The 20,239-nt window shown below is 41.8% G+C and overlaps 1 protein-coding gene across 5 annotated transcripts in view; it reads right to left on the bottom strand.

Annotated features, from left to right (window-relative positions):
• Nucleotides 1-20,239, bottom strand: part of LOC109400030 (uncharacterized) — a 1,200,131-nt gene that overhangs the window by 18,597 nt on the left and 1,161,295 nt on the right. For all 5 annotated transcript variants that reach the window (XM_062846297.1, XM_062846295.1, XM_062846296.1 and 2 more), the window contains 8 exons: nt 10,950-11,134; nt 10,503-10,885; nt 10,303-10,445; nt 9,875-10,241; nt 9,745-9,809; nt 9,448-9,676; nt 9,256-9,383; nt 9,062-9,172 (listed from right to left, as the gene is read on the bottom strand). In XM_062846297.1, coding sequence (XP_062702281.1) covers nt 9,062-9,172; nt 9,256-9,383; nt 9,448-9,676; nt 9,745-9,809; nt 9,875-10,241; nt 10,303-10,445; nt 10,503-10,885; nt 10,950-11,134 — 1,611 coding nt within the window. The remainder of the gene's footprint in view (nt 1-9,061; nt 9,173-9,255; nt 9,384-9,447; nt 9,677-9,744; nt 9,810-9,874; nt 10,242-10,302; nt 10,446-10,502; nt 10,886-10,949; nt 11,135-20,239) is intronic.

The following is a 20,239-nucleotide window of genomic DNA, read 5'->3' on the forward strand; positions in this document are numbered from 1 at the left end:
GTAACTTTGCGAGAGACAAATCGCAGCACTAGCTCTACTATTGAGGACGCATAGAAGAATGCACAGTGCATTTGATTGATGCTTTCAACTAACAAAAAGACACTTGATAAACTAATTAGAGAGTTTTTGTTTTCAACAAAGTTGTTAGGCTTGTCCAGGACTTACAACTGATGGATCGATTGATTTACAATCTTATCAATCTTGCGTAGAGTGCCAAGCACAGAAAAGCACAGAGAGAGTGCACTCCACAGAGAGTGAGAGACAGGATCTCTAGCACACTGCAAAGGAAGTGTGTAACACACAGCCAACTGCACGTACTCGCTTCCTTCTGATTTGTTGTGCAGCTTCGTGGAGCGTTTGCGGCGCACAAAGAATTTTGAGTCGCATCCTATCACTGACCCAAAACAGTTCAGTAGAGGCCTCAAGGGTAGAAAACTTTAATGGTATGGTATTTGAAGCAGTTAGTATATAATGGTATTCGTCCCTCTTCATAATAAAGAGTGTCTGATCGATAGGCCTGGAAACTAAATACATGTATCGAAGATATGAATTCCTCCGAAGAAATATTATTGCATGATGATAGCATTTTACAGAGTTCGATAATACCAACAGAACATTTCTCTCATTATTTTGGTTTCGTTTCTCTGTATTTCTCTGTAGGCCGATATTCGATTGTACATGGTTGTCGGACGAGTTTTACAGATTGGTTTTAAGAAAAACAGTGTAGCAAGAACTGATTTGTTTATTCTCCGAGTAGATTATAGAGCGATCAACAGATAAAACTCGATTAATTGCAAGGGGAAGACAGCTTTTGCCCTTCAACTTGCTCTAAAGGTAGGCTTAGAGCAGCTCGTGTTACTCGTTTAAGAATGCTCATAGCCACATGTTAATATGTTGGATCCGTGCCTGTTAATGATAGGTTGCAACATGCGTTTATATATAAACTCTAGAACGAGACGTGGACGTTCAAAGGTGTCTCTGTTCAGCAGAGCGTGATGCAGCTCAAATCCCAACCACGATCAGGTTTTCTCTGTACTGTAAACTTCGTCCAGTTCCTGACCGGATGTAGTGTAAATAACCCGTAAATCGGTGACACGGGAGTACTCATCGCCTGTTAAAGATTGCTGATCTACACCCAAAAGTAGTTTGTAACGGCTAGATAGCAGTCTGATAATACATAGTAAAGTTGAAAGACTCCAGAAATAGATATCATCTGAAGTCGATAAAAGTGGCTCAGACTATATAATCTTCCAGTTAGACTGTTATTGTGAGTTTATTAAGTTTAGATCGAAGCTGAGGCGAGATTCGCGAGAAGAGAAAAAATAACGTCAAGTGTAGCCCAAATTCAGCTGTCATGAAATGACAGTTGCAGCTCGTTGGTTTTGTGACCGAAAACAAGGATCTTTGTCTTATTTTTTTTTAGAGAGGAGGAGGAGGATGTGTGGAGTGCAATGTATAATAAGCAACATGTCTTTAGCGTATTTTAGAGTGTTGCCCCCAATCTACTAACGAACCGAAAACAGCCTTTTTCCAAGTAACGCCTAACGCCCTGCTGTCAGCGCGTTGTCAACCAGAACAAGGTTGGCCATGACTTTTCCTCTTTCTTCGGTTGGCCGTCGGACGCACCGGACGCATCGTTGCTCGCTACAGCAGACCACCAGTGGGTCAAAGCCGGACTTGCTCAGAATTGTTTAATTATGAGCAAAAATACTTAATTTAAATCACTTCTCAGCACTATATACAGGACGAACCGATTTTGCTTTTTTTACTCTGTTGCACTGCGCACATCGATTATTTTGACAGCGCGCATGATTTGTGTTCTCGATGTCAGGTACAAAATCACGTTTATCGTTGTGCGGGATCTCGCTATCGTGATTTGTGTTCCCAGTTTTTGAAAGCGTTACGAAATGAGCTGTGGAATAGAGCAGCCGTGAATTGTGTTCTAGGATTTGGGATTATGCTTATGACAACGGGATCAATGAATCGCATTAACATGAACAAAATCACGAATTGGAGTATGTTTGAGGTTCTGCTTTACGTGATATTTTGTTTACATATATTGGAACGGATTTTTCAGCGTGTAGCAACGTGGTTCAGTCCTTTTGTAAGACCTGTGGGATAATCTGGCATCACTACCCGGCGAGTGTAAACAAAAGGAGTTCAGTAGGTCGATTCCAGAGGCACGTTCTCCTCCATTTGAGAAATGTGTGCCATATTTCGGTCGTAGACTGACAGGGAAGGCAAGGTTTACTTTTGACAACCTGAGCGGCTGTTCTCCAGGAGGAGCAGTTCATGGTAGCGTCTGTTGCGGCTAATCGACGTCCGAGTGCCAGGGAAAAACTCTAAACTCAATTGTGCACTATGATCCTCCGGAAAGTAGCTAGTTGGTGTCTGGCCGTGTGAGCCAGCCGTAAAAAAATCTGCAACATAATACATAATAGGAACCGAGACCAACGGTTATTTACGACCCAAGCGAACCCAAAGGACTTGTGATTGAAAACTCGGTACGTGGAACTGCCGAACTCTCAACTTCATTGGGAGCACCCGCATACTCGCTGGTCTACTGAAGGTCTGCGGATTCGGAATCGTAGCGCTGCAGGAGTTGTGTTTAACAGGATCCATGTTGCTATCGTTCAGAGATAATCAGCTGGTGGCCGATAGACGAAAGAATGTGGCAGGTTGAGGATTAACTGATTCTTCAACTTCAGCAACGTGCATAGCTCTCACCCTGGAAGCAGTGATAATGACAAGAACGCAATCTACGCTCAGCCTGAATGCGATTATGACCACTGCCTCCCTCTGCTGTACTTAGGAGTCGTCTCTTTTCTACTCGGTCTATGGCTGTGTGTCTCCAGCTCCGCACTCTGCGAAGGGTCCGCAGATCGTCCTCTACTTGATCGACCCACCTAGCTCGCAGCGCACCTCGTCTTCTTGTGCCGGTCGGATAACTCTCGAGAACCATTTTAGTCGGGTTGCTATCCGACATCCTTATGACGTGACCCGCCCACCGTAGCTTCCCGATTTTCGCGGTGCGTTCGATGGTTGATTTTCTCAGCAGCTAATGCAATTAGTGGTTCAATCGCCTTCTCCAATTCCCGTCTTCCATCTGCACTCTGCCGTAGATGGTACTTCATCGTGTGGTTACGTATTACGCCAAGTGATTGTAGTTTGCCAAGATGGCTGGGAACGGGTTGATCCAGTGAGTTACGCAATATTGACATCATAATGCGAGGGCGGCAAAAAGTCGAAAAATCAACTTATGTATTTTGATTTAAATGTATTTTTTTATTTTTTCTCGACATCTGAATAGTCTAATTGAACGTTGTTTATTTTTCCAGAACTTTAAAGTGGGTGTCCATCATGCTTGAAATTTAGGCTCCCATATAAAATGTATAGAAAAACAAACTTCCTCTAAGTTTTCAAATATGAGCACACATTTGTACACATTTGACGCAATATTCATTTTGAAGATTTTTTTGTCAGCTTTCAGAAAACCTAGGGGTTATTTTTCGCAAACTTGCGCAACATATGTTTTTGGCAAAGAAACAACTAGAAAGCCCTTTTTTTGAATGACTTTTGACCTCCTGCTTATAGTTAGCGTATTGCTTTACTTATACGAATAAAAGAAGATACATGTATATCTTCAAATTATTACGATTGTATTGCTTCCATTTCTTATCTTTTTATCATTCAACTTTTTATTTTCAAGTCTCAGTCGTCATGAAGCTTTACGGAGCCATGCAAGCAACTCATACATAGACAAGAGGTCAATGGGAAAACATTTTTATATCTAAATTATTTCCAATATTTTCTCAAACTCTACATTGAAGAAGTATCTTTTCATTTGTATCGGCTCAGCTACCATAGTGTGCAACAGAGCCGATGTTTGTTGTAGAATGTTAACATTTTTATGTGTGAAAAGTATTTTAAGACAAGACATAAATAGCTATTATGCGCGCAGGTATTCAGCAAGAGTACGTTGACGATGTCTGTGTTCGATTTATGACCGTTCCAGAATATTTTCGTATTTAAAATTTCAATTGCGATGGTGTCTCTTTGCGCCCTGTTCCTTAATTTTCTCGAAATAAAAAGGACCAATTTCGAATTAGAAAGCACCCTAATATTGATATGTTTGGTGGCATGAATTCATCAGCATAACTGTTATTGGAAGCAAAAGTTTGATATTCGCGCAAAACGTAACGCGTGGAATGTGTCAAACGTCAAAAAAGGTAAATTGGCATAGACAATTTTTCAGTAAATAACTACGGATGTCTTTAAAGAACTTTAATAGAAGCTGATGAGCAGATTTTGTTCTAGCTGGGACGTTACGACAATTAATAGAAGGAAGTTGTTTTAACCCACACATCTTAAATGAAAAAGAGACAACATACTTGAACTTATTAACCCATGTTAAATAATTCAGGTTTTGCAATCGTTTGCATTACATACTTATGGTAAACTTTTTTTTTGTCCTAAATGAGTAATTACATGCTTTTGTTTTTCTACCGGATATTTTGCCTAATTCAGATAGATCCTAATTTTCGTCAAACATTAACCAATAACACAATGCTCTGGCTTATTTTACCGGTAGCTATTCGAAAAATATTTCTTTACAATATTGTTCTTAGTATTGATTCAACATTTTTTGTGTTTATGAATTTTAGTATTTTTTGGAAAAAATAAAGAATTAAATAAATAAGTACTGGTACGAAATTGGTTTAGTTGGTTCAAAAGTGTAACGATTAAACGAACCGGTTCTTCTAATCAATTAGGAGGACCTCATATAGGAGAACTTCAACGTTTCTCAAACTGAACAATGTTTTATTTTAACCGGTTCATAACTAGGTTGGTTTTAGCCAGTTTGCAAAATCATTTAGTTTCATAATTATTTTTAAAGAATGACAGATCTCTTTAAAAATAATTATGTCTTTTACATTGACACTGCACAGGCGGAACTTTTTTAATCTTTTCAACAGTTTATCGGATTAGTGAACCGGCTTTCCTTATCACTCATTTTGGTCCTATGTTTAATCGTTTATTAAAATAAATTATTAATTAACAATTATCAAGCTGGACAGCAAAATTAATTAACCGGTTCATAAATTATTGTTTTTAAAAATCGGCTCTCAAAATTATCTTTTTTTTTGTCGAATGGGCATCCATTTACTAGTGGGATGAATTTCTTTATTTTAGCGGTTCGAAAATGAACCGGTTTTCCAAATTACTTATTTTATTTTTTGTGGAAGGTTAGCCATAAGAAATAATTATTTAACAACCATCCTCAAGAGATATAATGTAATTATTTTACCGAATTAAAAATATATCGGTTTAAACAAACCGGTTCAACAAACAATGTATTCTCCACTCGTTTATCATCATAATATATAGAACATCAGCATAATACCAGTTGGACGAAATTCTTGATTTTAGCGGTTTAAAAGTGAACCGGTTGAGCAAACCGATTCACACAATCACACATTTTATTCATATGTTTTATTTCTCATGAAAATATATTATAAAAAAATAACGATGCCTAATCGGAATTATAAAATATTTTTATCCGTTCAAAAATGAACCGGTTCGGCGAAATGAAGATTTCTATTGTACTATTCGCTTCTCACTCAAAAACAAAAATCTGTTTCTCCATTGGTCAAAAGGAACCAATGGAGAAAACAGATTTTTTTTTGAGTGAGAAGCGAATAGTACAATAGAAATGTTCTAACCCAAAAGGGGGTTGGAGAGTAAAAATATTCTTAAATTGTACCGACTTTTCGAACCCTCTAAGCAGAATACCCTCATTCGAAGATTCTCAAATTGTCCACTTATCCAGGGGAACCAGGATTCCGGAACGGTCCTGAAAGTGGCCAATGTGGCCCATAGGAAGTCGACATGATTTCTAGTTAACGTATTCTAATAAATAATAAAGTTTTTATAAGCTTTGAACGAATATCATTCATGTTAAGACTTTTTGCCACCTTTTGTATAGAGCCGCATCACTGTGCTTCGGTGCGGATATCACAGTGTGAATACTGAGTAGACTGGACACAGGATAAATCAGATAGCTTCGCCTGACCGGCCTCTGATTCCCTCATGCTTGTCATGGACTCGGTAATGCGTGTAGCGTAATTCATTAGCTCTATAACAGATGGCCTAGTCTGGATTATCGGGGTTAAGGTGGATCCTATGTCGAATGTCGCAGTGTGAACGGGCTGTTTCACGATGGACATGCCAGAGAGCTTCTCCAGAGGTGGCTCTGGGTACTTCAAGGCTGCCACTGTCACAGAGCGGGGCTAGTTCCCACTTGACGTAGCTGCTCGAAACTAGTCGGCTTGGAATGACCCTTACCAGTGGATTCGAGATGGACAACGGATATCGTAGAATGGACAATTTAATGCGATCTTGGCTGATTGGAGTGCCACTCGACAGCTACACACAGGACCAGCTGAGTAGCTTCGTGGGTATGAGCTCTGCATGAAGGGAAGCCCGTTTCTATCCCTTGTGTTGCCGATCTTCACTGCATGGTTTGCCTCGTATCTCGTTCGCGGTTTCCTCGTACAAGATAAACTACCGAGTTCCTTATAAACTGAATGTTTGGTTGGTCGTTGGATGTCTCAGAAGTTGCCGGTGTCTCTTGACTAGACGAGTTGTAGATACCCTTTTTTTAGCGGATTCCACATTGTCGACGGTCGTCGCAACCAGCCAAGCTCACGGATAGCTGCTCTATCCTTAGCAGCCCATCTGCAGCTCATCCTGCTACTCGAATTCTTATTCCGGGATGCGGTCCTAGATCTCCTGGTGAAGGCTGCCGTACACCTGGTAGTATAACTTCTACCTTCTTCTCGTATGCCCGAATGGAAATGGCGCTCTCACCTTCAGTGGATCGCGGTCCGCCTCCACTGTATTCTAAGATCTTCAGTGTGACCTGTTCACGGAGGTGGATGAGCCAGGGATGCCAGGTGATTTTTCGGAAAAATCTGTATCACTAATTTCAAAAATCTGTATCGCATACAAAACTAAAATAGCCCATCTTGCCCAAAAATCTGTATTTCATATAAAACAAAATCTGTGTGGATGCTCAAAAATGGAATCCCTGAGTATAACAAACCTCGAAGGTTGGTCGACAAGCCCTTTTTTGGCCAAGGGAAACATTTCTGCTGGGCGGCTGGTAGCCTCGGAAATCGGCGAAAAATTTTCTGTGTGATATTTCACTCGTCACTCTTGATACCGATCGTCCTTTGATTGGTAGGATTTCTCGGCTGGTTTTCTCGTAACAAGCAGAACAGAACGCTTCGATGGTAAACCGGGGCCTGTGGGCCGGCATCCCTCCAGAGGTACGGAACGGGCGACAAAACGCCGAAAGACAAAACGTCGAATGCCAAAACTGTGCACTTCTTAGACTTTTACCAGAAATCACCCGGGTCAATGGCCCTTTAGCTGCGACGTAACAATGGTTTAACAGTTGCAACGCTGTTGTAAGAGAAACTAAAGATGCTGGATTACAATATACTTTTGCTATGATTTTTTTGAATATCGAAAATGTCACCCGTGTATATCGACTTTGTGCAAAGCGTTACTTCATGACGCATTCTACAGTAGTATAATATATATGTTCTCAATTTGCTAATGTTAGCCACTCAAAAATGTCGAAAGGACAAAACGCCGAAAGAACAAAACGTCGAAGGGAAAAAAGGTCAAAAGGACAAAGCTTCGAATAGAGAAAGAATTGAGATCCTTTGAAAGAGAATTTGACATTTGGTCGAAAGACATTTGGTCGAATGGCGTTTGCTCGAATGGCCTTTGATCGAATGACGTTTGGTCGAAAGTACATTTGGTCGAACGGACATTTGATCGAAAGACAGGCAACTACTCAATTTTTAATTGGCAATAACCCTAGCATCAGTTAAGACTTTGAGATTCTCACGCTACGGTTCTGGATGGAACACATGTGGAGGCACCGCAGTGCCTCAAGCGGGTAGTTCTCGTAACCCTGGCGAGATAGTGTCTCGCAAGGCCTAGGGTATCAAAAACTCTCCGTTGACTCGGGACCAAATGTTGAGACGCCACAGTGCCTCAACCAGTGAACTCTGAGAGTTACTCTTGGTGTTCCTCTAGGATTTACCTTTAGAATTTCTACTGGAATATCTCTTGTGTAATACTACATGAATTTCTCTAGTGATTTCTTCCGGAATCCCTGTAGGTAGATTATTCTTTAGAAATTCTTGCTGGGAATTCTTCTGGAATTAGTTCTAGAATTACTTAAGCCATTTGTGACGGACGATATTTCAGCAGAATTTTTTCCAATTAATCTCCTAGAACTTTTTCTAGGACTTTCTCCGTGGATTTATCTAGAAGTTTCGTCTTGAATCCGTATACAATGATTTTATCAGTTTTTAGAAGGATTACTCCAGGGGTTTTATCAAAAATTATGCAAGGGATGCCTCCAAAAGTTTCTGGTAGGGTATCGCGCCACTTGGGCGGTGGCTTCTATATTTGTCTGTTTTCCACTATAACTCAGTCAATTTTGAACAAATTGACTTGAAATGTTGTACACGGGTATATACTATACCTATCTCAGCACATTCCAAAAGTTGTGTCAATTGGTTCAAATTTGACTGAGTTATAGTGGAAAACAGACGAATATAGAAGCCACCGCCCAAGTGGCGCGATTCCCTATACCGGAGATTTCAATAACGATCCCTTCAGAAATTACTCAAGTGATTTATCCGGAAACTGTTCTAGATGTTTTACCAAAATTTTCCATGAACTTCTGTAGGGTTTCGCTCTGTGATTCCTTGGTAATTCTTTCAGAAATTTCACCAGGAACTGCACCACGGATTTCTTCATTGATTCCTCCTGGGATTTCCAGAGGTTTCTCTATGGGTGCTTCCACAGAGAATCCTCTACGGATTTTTCTAGTGATTTTCCTGTGAATTTCTTTAAGAGGTGTCCGCAGATCTATGTTTTTAATAATATCTTAAACGCCAAGTTTAAAAAAGAAATTTGGCATATTTAGCTAAATCTACTAAAAAAGTGCCTTCGAGTGGTGTATCCTACAACTTACCTTCTCTAGCCTAAGTAGCTCCATATTGGAAAGTTTGGAGTCTGGGGGTAGTCTTATCGATAGGATGATGTTCTCTTCGGTGATGTTGAATAATGTCAATATACAAGAGGTCTGCAAAAGAAACCGGAAAACATCCAAAATGCAAATTAATAACTCTGAACCGTCAATACTCGAAGCGGATGAAGTCCGTTCACCTCATTGTTGATGTGCTGCTGCACATACTGCTGCAGCGCTCGAACAGCGTCCTGAACTCCTAGATTAGTGTGCGGTCTTAACAGTGCTTCGTCGGTAGAACTATAACCTAATAACAGAAAAATGCCACCTGGAACGATTCGGAGAAAAGATGGTTAGGAACGGGGACTGATTGTTGAATGATTGGGATGTACCTGGTAGCGAATACTCTCCAGGTGGTGGTCGCATACAGATGAACCTGCCCGAATAGCACAGGCATCGCCCCCGATAGGCTTGGTAGGCTGGCGCAGCGTGACTGTAGTATGCCAGCGACGTCCGACACGGTGCCAGGGGTACACAGAGTGCGTGACATGAAAGCGAAAGTGTTTCTCCAGCCCCGCAGGTGCATAGCTCACTGCACTCGGCATCGTCCAGCATGTAGAGCTGTTTGGAAGATTGAGAGAATTAGCGTTGTAAGATTCGTCGATGCATGGAAGATTTGCGGAACTTACCCTTCGACTCTTTCCTTCCGCTATGTGCTGGTCGGACTGTTGCGATCGTTGAACAACGCAATACCCTAAGGAGAAAAGAACCCAGTTATAATACAACTCTCTTATTCTAGATAAAAGTATGGAAACTCACGAATCGGCACCGGCGTAGTCGTTGGCTCTGTAGTTGTCGTCGTAGTGGTTGTCGGAGGAAGTGTTTCAATTTCAGCTTCCGTCGTCAGCATCTGCAGCACCTGTTCGTCGGGTCGCTGATGGGGTATCCTATTGTTGCCATTCGTATGCCTATAATGGTCTTCTTCCTCATGATCCTCTTCTTGATGATCGACTTCCGGGAAGGAATGAACGCTTTTGCCCCGGGGTTCGAGCTCTGTGGGATGAAGGTCCAGGTCGGTTCGAACGATCAACTCATTGCCTTTGTGTACCAGGGTTTCCGGGCGGGTATCAGGAGTTTCGATGTAGTTTGTCTCGATTGGTTGGGCTACGGTTGGCTTCGGACGGTACTGTTGGTAAAAAGGATTCTCAGTTATAAGCGTCGATTTAGATCTATGTAGTTATACTCACGACTGGTTTCGGTTTCGTTGGTGGTGGAGTTGGGGCTTGCGTAGTACGAGTTGTGCGCATTGTCGTTGTGGTAGGTGTCGTAGTCGTGGTTAACAAACCTAGCTCAGCTAGACGTTTCAGGTGGAAATCTTTTTGGGACTCAACTGCAAAAAATGGTCAAATGGTTAGAAGGCCAAAACAAAGTCATTCAGAAGACTTACCGACACAAGGATTTAACCAGAGTAATCGCTGCCAACCGAGACAGTCGTACAGCTGCTGCACTTCCGAACCCTGGCAGGCACAGTTCGTCCGAAGCGGTGTTCCCAGAATACCCAGCATGGCTTGCCTGCAAGCACTGGTCTTTCCAGCACACTTTTTCGTTACGCTGTCTACGGCGCAGGATTGCTCGAACACCTCCAGCCGTGAACGGCAGTCATCTTCCTGTCGGCACATTTCGGCAACCGCGTGGCAGGACGGTGGCGGACTGAACAAAGCTCCATTCGACGACTCCTGTGCACTTAGGTTCTCCGGTGGTCTCTGGGCACAAGCAGGATGCAGCTTTTCCTGTGCAATCATGCAGCTGTCGTGACGGTTTGGAGTTTTCCTGGAAGTTGAAAAAAAAATCGTCAGCATCATTTCGCTCAAACCAATGATGACATTCAACAAACCTGCACAAACAGAACGCAATGTCCAGACTGAGGTCGTCGTGGATGCCTTTGTAGAAACTTTGCAGCGAGTTCATGCAGGCGTTTCGATTGCACCGATGCAGATCACAGTGCATCATGACCGTCTTGAAGGCCGGATAGCACGACGAATCTGACCGGCACGCGTCCATGGCCAGGTGACAAGTACTCTGTAACATAAATGGATAAATGGTTTGGTTAGTTGAATGCATTTTTTTAATCATTTGATTATACACGTATGTAATTATTTCAAGACAAGACATTTACTTAAATATGCTCATGAAAATAAGACTTGATCGAAAAATCGTTAAATCTTTAATGTCCAAGGAACAAAGATAAGTGACATTCTCCTTGGGTGTCCATCCCCTAGCAAGCTTCGATGACAGAAAGCATCATGACGAGGTGGGAAATGTGATGATACCTCATTGAGGAGTGAAGTTTTGGCGGAGCAAGTCGCCTGCATCGCGAAGTCCCGTATCATTCCAAGTGATTCTACTTTAGTTTGCTGAAATGGAAATGGAACGGGTTGTTCTTGTTCCAATCAGTTACACAATCTTCACATCGTTGAACAATTACAATCTTATCAGGATGCTGTTATCAATCATTATTATCTGATAAATTATAAGTAGTTTTGCCCTTGTTACTATTATTATTGCGTAACTCACCGGATCAATCCGTTTCACGCCATCTTAGCAAACTACAGTGGAATCACTTGGCATGATACGGGACCTCGCGATGCAGGCGACCTAGGATAGGATGTGACAACAGAAATTCGCCTGCCTTGTTATTTTTTCGTTCGATTTCGTCGACGATGGAAATCTAGTGCTGCCGTTTTTCTTTATTCTAAATCTTTCAAACGATTGAAATTTTGGATTCATATTTTGCACCGTAAATTATTAATTGCACCTGGAATAGCATAACTTGCTTTCAACCAATCGGCGACTAGTCTCCGTTTGACAGCAAAATGGTCTCAAATCGGCTGACTACGTGACGCATCCTATCCTAGCAGGCGACTTGCTCCGCCAAAGCTCCTCTCCTCAATAGGGCACTGCACGCCGCGGTTGCTAGGGAAAATTCTTTTAAGTCCTTGACGTTTCGTGGCCTTGTTGTTTACGATTTGGACTTAGAAAACTTTTGCTGGTTTTACTGAGGTGCACCCAGGTGGGCAGGGTGGCTTTGATTGAAATTATCAACGCGTGGTTCGTGGGTGGCGGAATGCGCGCGTTCGGGCTCCTACTTGCAAGATTATGAAACCTGACTTGACTACAGTTATGAAGTTCAGCAATTTGTAAGGCATGATTAGCTGATGTCAGGATGAATCATTGACCACATGGTCATCACTGGCCACTCCGGGAACTTCCGGGATGATCCGAAACAACCTGGAGAACCGGTGATAGGGGTCAATTACGTTTATTTAGCAAAACATGATGAAAAACACCACGGCTCTTTTTTTTATGATTTTTCGTCAATTCACTTGTGACTGCATAGCAATACTGGCCATGGTTCCCATGTGCCACTTCCGAAACTTCCGGGATGCCCTGAAGAACCGACATTAGAGGATAATCATATTCTAACAGAAAAATGTGTCATGCGACGGATCTTCCTTCATGAATTTTCATAGATATGTTTGAGGTTGTATCGATGCTAGACATGGCCCCCATTATTGGCCACTTCTGGAACATCCAGGTACCCGACGGAAACGACAACAAAAGCTAATTACGATCATACAACAAAACATGTAATGTGACCATCATGATTTTTAATTCCTATGTATGTGGTCGTATCAAAAGTGGCCACACTCTTGGTTGACCATTTCTGAAAATTTCTGGGGCGCCCTGAGGGAACCGATGGCCAGAATCAATTTGGTTCATTCAGCAACGGTTTCATCATGTTTTTCGAGAATATGCTTGTGGTTACTGCTAAAACTTAGAGAATGCCCTCAAGAGACTGATGGCATATTGAACAAACGCGTTCATATGACAAAATGTGGTGTGTAACGCATCTTGGCTAGGTCCAGAGAAATATCTGACAGGATAAAATAATGCCTGATGGAACTTCCGAAGGATTCCCTGGCGTAATTCCTGGAGGAATCCCTTTCAAAATGTTTGAAGGCATCCTCAACGGAATTTCTTGAGAAACGTCCATCTGGGAATTCCTCCGGGTTCTCCTCCTCCAATTCCTCCAGGAGTTTCTCTAAGAGTTCATCCTAAATTTTTTCCTTAAGTAAGTATGAGAGTTTCTTCCAAAACTTCTCCGGGAATTTCTTCTGTAATTCCGCACAAAGTCCTTCCTGGGACTCCTCTGGGAGTTTCTTCTTAAGTTCCTCTGGAATTCCCCCCGGCAGTCCCTTTTAAATTACACCAGGAGTTTCACGTAGAATTTCACTGTGAGTTGTCATAATTTCCCTCGAGAGTTTATGCTGAAATTCTTCCACAGGCAGTTTCTCATGAAATTCCTTCGGGAATTTTCCCAGGAATTCCTACGGAAGATGCTTGTAGAATTTCTTTAGTTCATTCTAGAATATCTCTGGAAGTTCCTTCTGAAATTCCTCCGAGAGTTCATCCTGGAATTCTTCCGGGAGTTCACTCTGAAGTTCACGCGGAAACTCCAACGGTAGTTCGACCTAGAATTTATCTGTGAGTTCGCCATAGTATTCCTTCAGAGTACCATCCGGGAGTTTCCTCCTAGAATTCCTCTTGAAATTCCTCATGGAACTTCCTGGATCCCAAAAATGCTTCAGGAGTTTATCACAGAATTGCTCGGATGTTCCTCTTGAAAAACATCCGGGAGTTCCTTCAGGAAATCTTCCGGAAGTTCCTCTGGAAGTTCGTCCTGCAATTTCTCATAAAGTTGTTTCTGGAATTCCTTCTGGAATCCTTCTAGGAGTATCTCTGGAGTTAATCTGAGAATTCCTCAAAAATTCCTCCTTTCTTACCGAAATTTCTCTGAAGGGTCACTTTGAAATACCTTCTGAAATTCCCACAGGAGTTGCTCGTGAAATTTCTCATTAAATTTCACAGGGGACTCTACTCTTATTTCTTAGGGGGGTTTGCCTTAGAATATCTCTAGGAGTTTCTCCTAAAACTGTGGGACTTCCTGTTGAAATTCCTTCTGGAGTTCCTCCTCCTCTGAGAGTTCACGCTGGAGCCCCTACGAGAGTTCATCCTGAAATCCTCCGGGAGTAAGTCATAGTATTACTTCGGATTCTCCACTTGAATACTCTCCACGAGTATCCTCCTGGTACCTCTATGAGAGTTCCTCGAAGATCCTGGAATTCCTCTATGAGTTCGTTATATTATGTCTTCGGATGTTCCTCTTGAATACCCTCCTGGAATTCCTTCGAGAGTTCCTCATGAAATGTTACCAGGAGTCCCTTCTGAAATTTCTCTAGGAATTCCTTCTGGCAGATCCTCCTGGAAATCATCAGATAGTTACTCCTAGAATTCCTGCGGAAATCCTTTCGGTAGTTCCTCCTGAAACTACTTCGTGAGTTCATCCTAGAATTTCACAGGGAGTTTCTCATGATATTCCTGCGAGAGTTTATGCTGGAATTTCTTCGGGAGTTCCTTCTTGAGTTTCTTAGGTTATCATTTTGAAATCCCTGGTGAAACACTACGCACAATCCTTTACGAAACTCATGGAATGATACATGGTGGAGCTTCTGGAACAATAACTGGCACAGCATCTGTCAGAAATCACCAGCGCCACAAATTATTTTTAACGACTTTTGATAGGGATTTCTCCAGGAACAAGACCAGGGAATCTCCCAGAAGTTCCTTAACTTTGGTGTAGCTAGAGCGGCCACCAGGATCCGTACAATCAGTGGAACATTTGAAGAAATACTCTTACGAACTCTCGAAGGTATTACAGGAAGGACTACCGAAGGAATTCTAGGAGAAATCGCCATAGGAATTTTGGGAGGAAATCCCAGGGGAACTTCTACGGAAATTCCAGGTCAAACTCCCGTGGGAATTTCAGGAGAAACTTCAGTTGACTTTCTAGGAGAAATTCCACGAGCAGCTCCCGCAGGAATTCCTCGAGGAAATCCTGAAGGAATTTCAAAAAAATAACCTAAGAAACTCAAGAAGGAACTCCCGAAGAAATTCCAGCATGAACTCTCACAGGAATTTCAGAAGGAACTTCCAGAGATATTCTAGAATGAACTAAAGAAATTCTACAAGCATCTTCCGTAGGAATTCCTGGGAAAATTCCCGAAGGAATTTCATGAGAAACTGCCTGTGGAAGAATTTCAGCATAAACTCTCGAGGGAAATTATGACAACTCACAGTGAAATTCTACGTGAAACTCCTGGTGTAATTTAAAAGAGACTGCCGGGGGGAATTCCAGAGGAACTTAAGAAGAAACTCCCAGAGGAGTTCCAGGAAGGACTTTGTGCGGAATTACAGAAGAAATTCCCGGAGAAGTTTTGGAAGAAACTCTCATACTTACTTAAGGAAAAAATTTAGGATGAACTCTTAGAGAAACTCCTGGAGGAATTGGAGGAGGAGAACCCGGAGGAATTCCCAGATGGACGTTTCTCAAGAAATTCCGTTGAGGATGCCTTCAAACATTTTGAAAGGGATTCCTCTAGGAATTACGCCAGGGAATCCTTCGGAAGTTCCATCAGGCATTATTTTATCCTGTCAGATATTTCTCTGGACCTAGCCAAGATGCGTTACACACCACATTTTGTCATATGAACGCGTTTGTTCAATATGCCATCAGTCTCTTGAGGGCATTCTCTAAGTTTTAGCAGTAACCACAAGCATATTCTCGAAAAACATGATGAAACCGTTGCTGAATGAACCAAATTGATTCTGGCCATCGGTTCCCTCAGGGCGCCCCAGAAATTTTCAGAAATGGTCAACCAAGAGTGTGGCCACTTTTGATACGACCACATACATAGGAATTAAAAATCATGATGGTCACATTACATGTTTTGTTGTATGATCGTAATTAGCTTTTGTTGTCGTTTCCGTCGGGTACCTGGATGTTCCAGAAGTGGCCAATAATGGGGGCCATGTCTAGCATCGATACAACCTCAAACATATCTATGAAAATTCATGAAGGAAGATCCGTCGCATGACACATTTTTCTGTTAGAATATGATTATCCTCTAATGTCGGTTCTTCAGGGCATCCCGGAAGTTTCGGAAGTGGCACATGGGAACCATGGCCAGTATTGCTATGCAGTCACAAGTGAATTGACGAAAAATCATAAAAAAAAGAGCCGTGGTGTTTTTCATCATGTTTTGCTAAATAAACGTAATTGACCCCTATCACCGGTTCTCCAGGTTGTTTCGGATCATCCCGGAAGTTCCCGGAGTGGCCAGTGATGACCATGTGGTCAATGATTCATCCTGACATCAGCTAATCATGCCTTACAAATTGCTGAACTTCATAACTGTAGTCAAGTCAGGTTTCATAATCTTGCAAGTAGGAGCCCGAACGCGCGCATTCCGCCACCCACGAACCACGCGTTGATAATTTCAATCAAAGCCACCCTGCCCACCTGGGTGCACCTCAGTAAAACCAGCAAAATTTTTCTAAGTCCAAATCGTAAACAACAAGGCCACGAAACGTCAAGGACTTAAAAGAATTTTCCCTAGCAACCGCGGCGTGCAGTGCCCTATGAGGCAGTTTCACACTGACAACGTCGTCATGGTACTGGCTGTCACTTATGCTTGCTAGGGGATGGATACGCAAGGGGAATAACACTAAACTATATTCACACCCCACAGTTCAAGTTTATCTCGAGATTATGTTAGAGCATCAACATGTCAACACCTTAATACGAAAAAAAACAACATTATGCTGAATCTGTCACTCAAGCCAACATCACTTCGCGAAAATCGATGTCGAGCACTAACGGCCAATTCCAATACTATCAACCATTCTTTTTTCTCACTCATTCTCCTTGATAAACGCAAGAAAGAGCGGAATGGAAGATGGGGCCTGTGCGCCCTCTTTCACTCTACTCTGTCATGTTAAGGGAGTGAGTGTGAAAAAAAGATAAGGATAGCTACGCCAATGTCGTCAACATTCTATCCTTTTAGTATGGTCGTGTGACATTGACCTGAAACTGTCTGTGTCACCTGACGTACCGTGGAACTGTGAGCAGGCCTTAAAGTACGCTCCCGATCTGTATCCGGTCCAGGCAAATAACTGGGTACTGGGCTCTGAGATCAGCCCTTATAAGAGGCCGTGCCAATCATCATCGGGTGGCCTCCCTGCTTGACTTTGATAACCACTAGGTTCACTGGCGACTACTGCATTAGCAGAGAAGGATAAGCAGGTTTAAGGGACACGCAACAGAGGGGTCAGGGTTAGGGTCAGAGAAGAAGAAACCCCCGTAGTGTTTAAGACCGTGGCAAAGCCGCTGTAATACGCCGAGGTGCTGAGGGCCATGAGAGGGGGAAATTGGATCTCAGCGGAAGTGAAAAGCGAACAGCGCATCAGAACGAGTGGAATGATGCTTGTGCTGAAAAGGTAGGCGGCGAAAAAAGGCACCTCCCCCAAGGTACTAGCTCAAGAGGTTCTAGGCTAGAAGCTGCAGGTAAGATCCCTGAGGGAGGAGTTGACTTCAGTGTTAAAACCTGGACGAGTTGAGATCGCCACGGTTATGCTCCCGTAGGGCAGGTTTTAAGGCGGCTGCAGACGGAAGGTCAGAGTTACCTGGTCAGTGTGCCCGGTCAGCATTTATGAGTCGAAGCAGGCATAGCTACACGAAGTGCATTGAGCAAGGCCACAAGCCGTGGACATGCAAAGGCTCCAACAGGAGTGAATTCTGAGGAAAGTGCGTAATGCCCGAATTCTACGGCGAACGAGAGTCATACTACTGGTGCGCCTGGGCATTTAGGCATACTTGGAGGACAAAACAACCGACAATAGCGTAATCAGTTTTTGAGAGAAGTAGAGTTATCGCTCAACTGGCGGACTCATACCGCAACCGCATTCTTTTCGACAACAGGATCTAGGTGGCGAATTACCCAAGAAACATAACTAGCTGAATAACAGTTTCTTAAGCTGAAGTTTACTTAAGAGAGGTTTGTTCCACTCTTGTACAACCAAAATGTTTGTTGGGTAGGCTTACCTAGCGGTGATCTGTACAGCTGATTAGTTTGTTTCCAGTTCAAAAGTTAATTTCCACGTCGAAGTAGGGCAACATTATAGTTGCTATGCCTACCACCCAAGCAACACACATGTTATACAGGGTGTTAGGTTCCTGAGTGCAAACTTTTTAAGAGGTGATAGAGGACCATAAATGGAGAAAAAAATTGTTCTACGCATATGGTCAAATCTCAACCGTTACGTAGTTATTGAACTTCCCATGTTAATGATTCTTATTGCCTTAACTGGCAATAACTTGAAAATGGTCAAACTTATCGAAGTTTTTTTACCCTTATTCGAAAGATTATTGAATTTTCTAACAAATGGCATCTTTGAATCGATTGGTTTAGTTAAATAACTAAGTTTTTTAAAACAAAATAGCTAAAAATAGTGTATTTTTATTGGGTTTTGTCAATTATCTTTGAAACATGCGTAATAAAATTCTTTCTTTGGCAAAGTTGTGGCCCCTGTTACACTCTACAATTCGTTCTTTGGCACCAAACTTCTATCTCTTATCGTTTTGTTGCAATTTTGATTTTAACATCGCATTTCAGATCATAAATTTGCAACTGTCATGGAAAGCACTTTTTTGCGCATTGTGCCGCACATTTAAATCAAAATTGCAACAAAACGATAACAGCTAGAAGTTTGGTGTCAAAGAACGAATTGTAGAGTGTAACAGGGGCCACAACTTTGCCAAAGAAAGAATTTCAATTTATTACGCATGTTTCAAAGATAATTGACAAACCCCAATAAAAATACACTATTTTTAGCTATTTTGCTCTAGAAAACTTAGTTATTTAACTAAACCAATCGATTCAAAGATGCCATTTGTTAGAAAATTCAATAATCTTTCGAATAAGGGTAAAAAAACTTCGATAAGTTTGACCATTTTCAAGTTATTGCCAGTTAAGGCAATAAGAGTCATTAACATGGGAAGTTCAATAACCACGTAACGGTTGAGATTTGACCATATGCGTAGAACAATTTTTTTCTCCATTTATGGTCCTCTATCACCCTTTAAAAAGTTTGCACTCAGGAACCTAACACCCTGTATAAAAGTTACGACAGTGCAAGTTAGGGTTGTATAGAGTTTATTTAAGAGCTGGAAGGGGGATGTATAGAGCTCGCACCGATGAGGGTAGAATGGAACGAAGTGAGGCCTACAGGGTGGCCTAACTAGCACTGAATAAAGAGATTAGGGCGCGTAAGCGGGCGTGCTTCGAAAATGTCTGCCAGGCAGCCAACACGACCCCCTGGGGAGATGCCTACAGAGTAGTCATGGCCAAAACGAAGGGCGCGTCAGCACACCCAGAATGTTCTTTCGAGATGCTGCAGAAGATCGTGAAAACGTTGTTCCCGCGCCACGATACAACACCATGGTCAAAGCGAGGTCTCCCCGGTGATGAACGACGGTGATGAACTTCGCAATAGCGAAGTTGCTTAAGTTGAACAAGGCTCCGGGTCCACACGGTATCTCGACAGTAACCATCAAGATGACCATCGAAGCTATAGTCCTGACAAGCTCAGAATAGCTACAGTGTATCAAACAATTGTCCGTACAGCAATTTTTTGGCCAAACTAATTTTTCATTCAAATAGTCATAACTTTTTTATACGTTATTCAAAACCGCTGAAATTTTGACCAATCATGAATCATGTATTATAACTTCATTGGTAAAATTTTGAGCGAGATCGAATAAGTTTTCTGAAAGTTGTAGAACTTTTAGAAAAACTTATAAGATTTTTGAACACATTTTTAAAACATTATATCTCAGTATGTACCCAATGAAACTTTTTCAATTTTTTTTTTGTGTAACAGCTGATACCCAAGACTTCCATATGCAGCTACTTTTGAGGATTTCTATTCACTACAAAAAATATGAAAAATGTGCTTATGTAGTTGACGATGTTTAAAAATTTATCATATTTTGCACATATAATCTGCCAAACGTTTTCCACCAATAAAAGTGCATTAACTGAACGAAAAATATATAGAACCTACTCTTCATATGTAGTTTAGTAGGTCCTGTATAAAAATATTACATTAAGCGAATTTAAAATCGTTGAAAACACTTGGCACTTTTATTGATCAAAATATGATAAATTTCCTAATGACACTCTGAACATATACAGATATTTCATATTTTTTGTAGTGAATATAAAA

Source organism: Aedes albopictus, chromosome 1 (genome assembly GCF_035046485.1).
Source record: "Aedes albopictus strain Foshan chromosome 1, AalbF5, whole genome shotgun sequence".
NCBI classification, from domain to species: domain Eukaryota; kingdom Metazoa; phylum Arthropoda; class Insecta; order Diptera; family Culicidae; genus Aedes; species Aedes albopictus.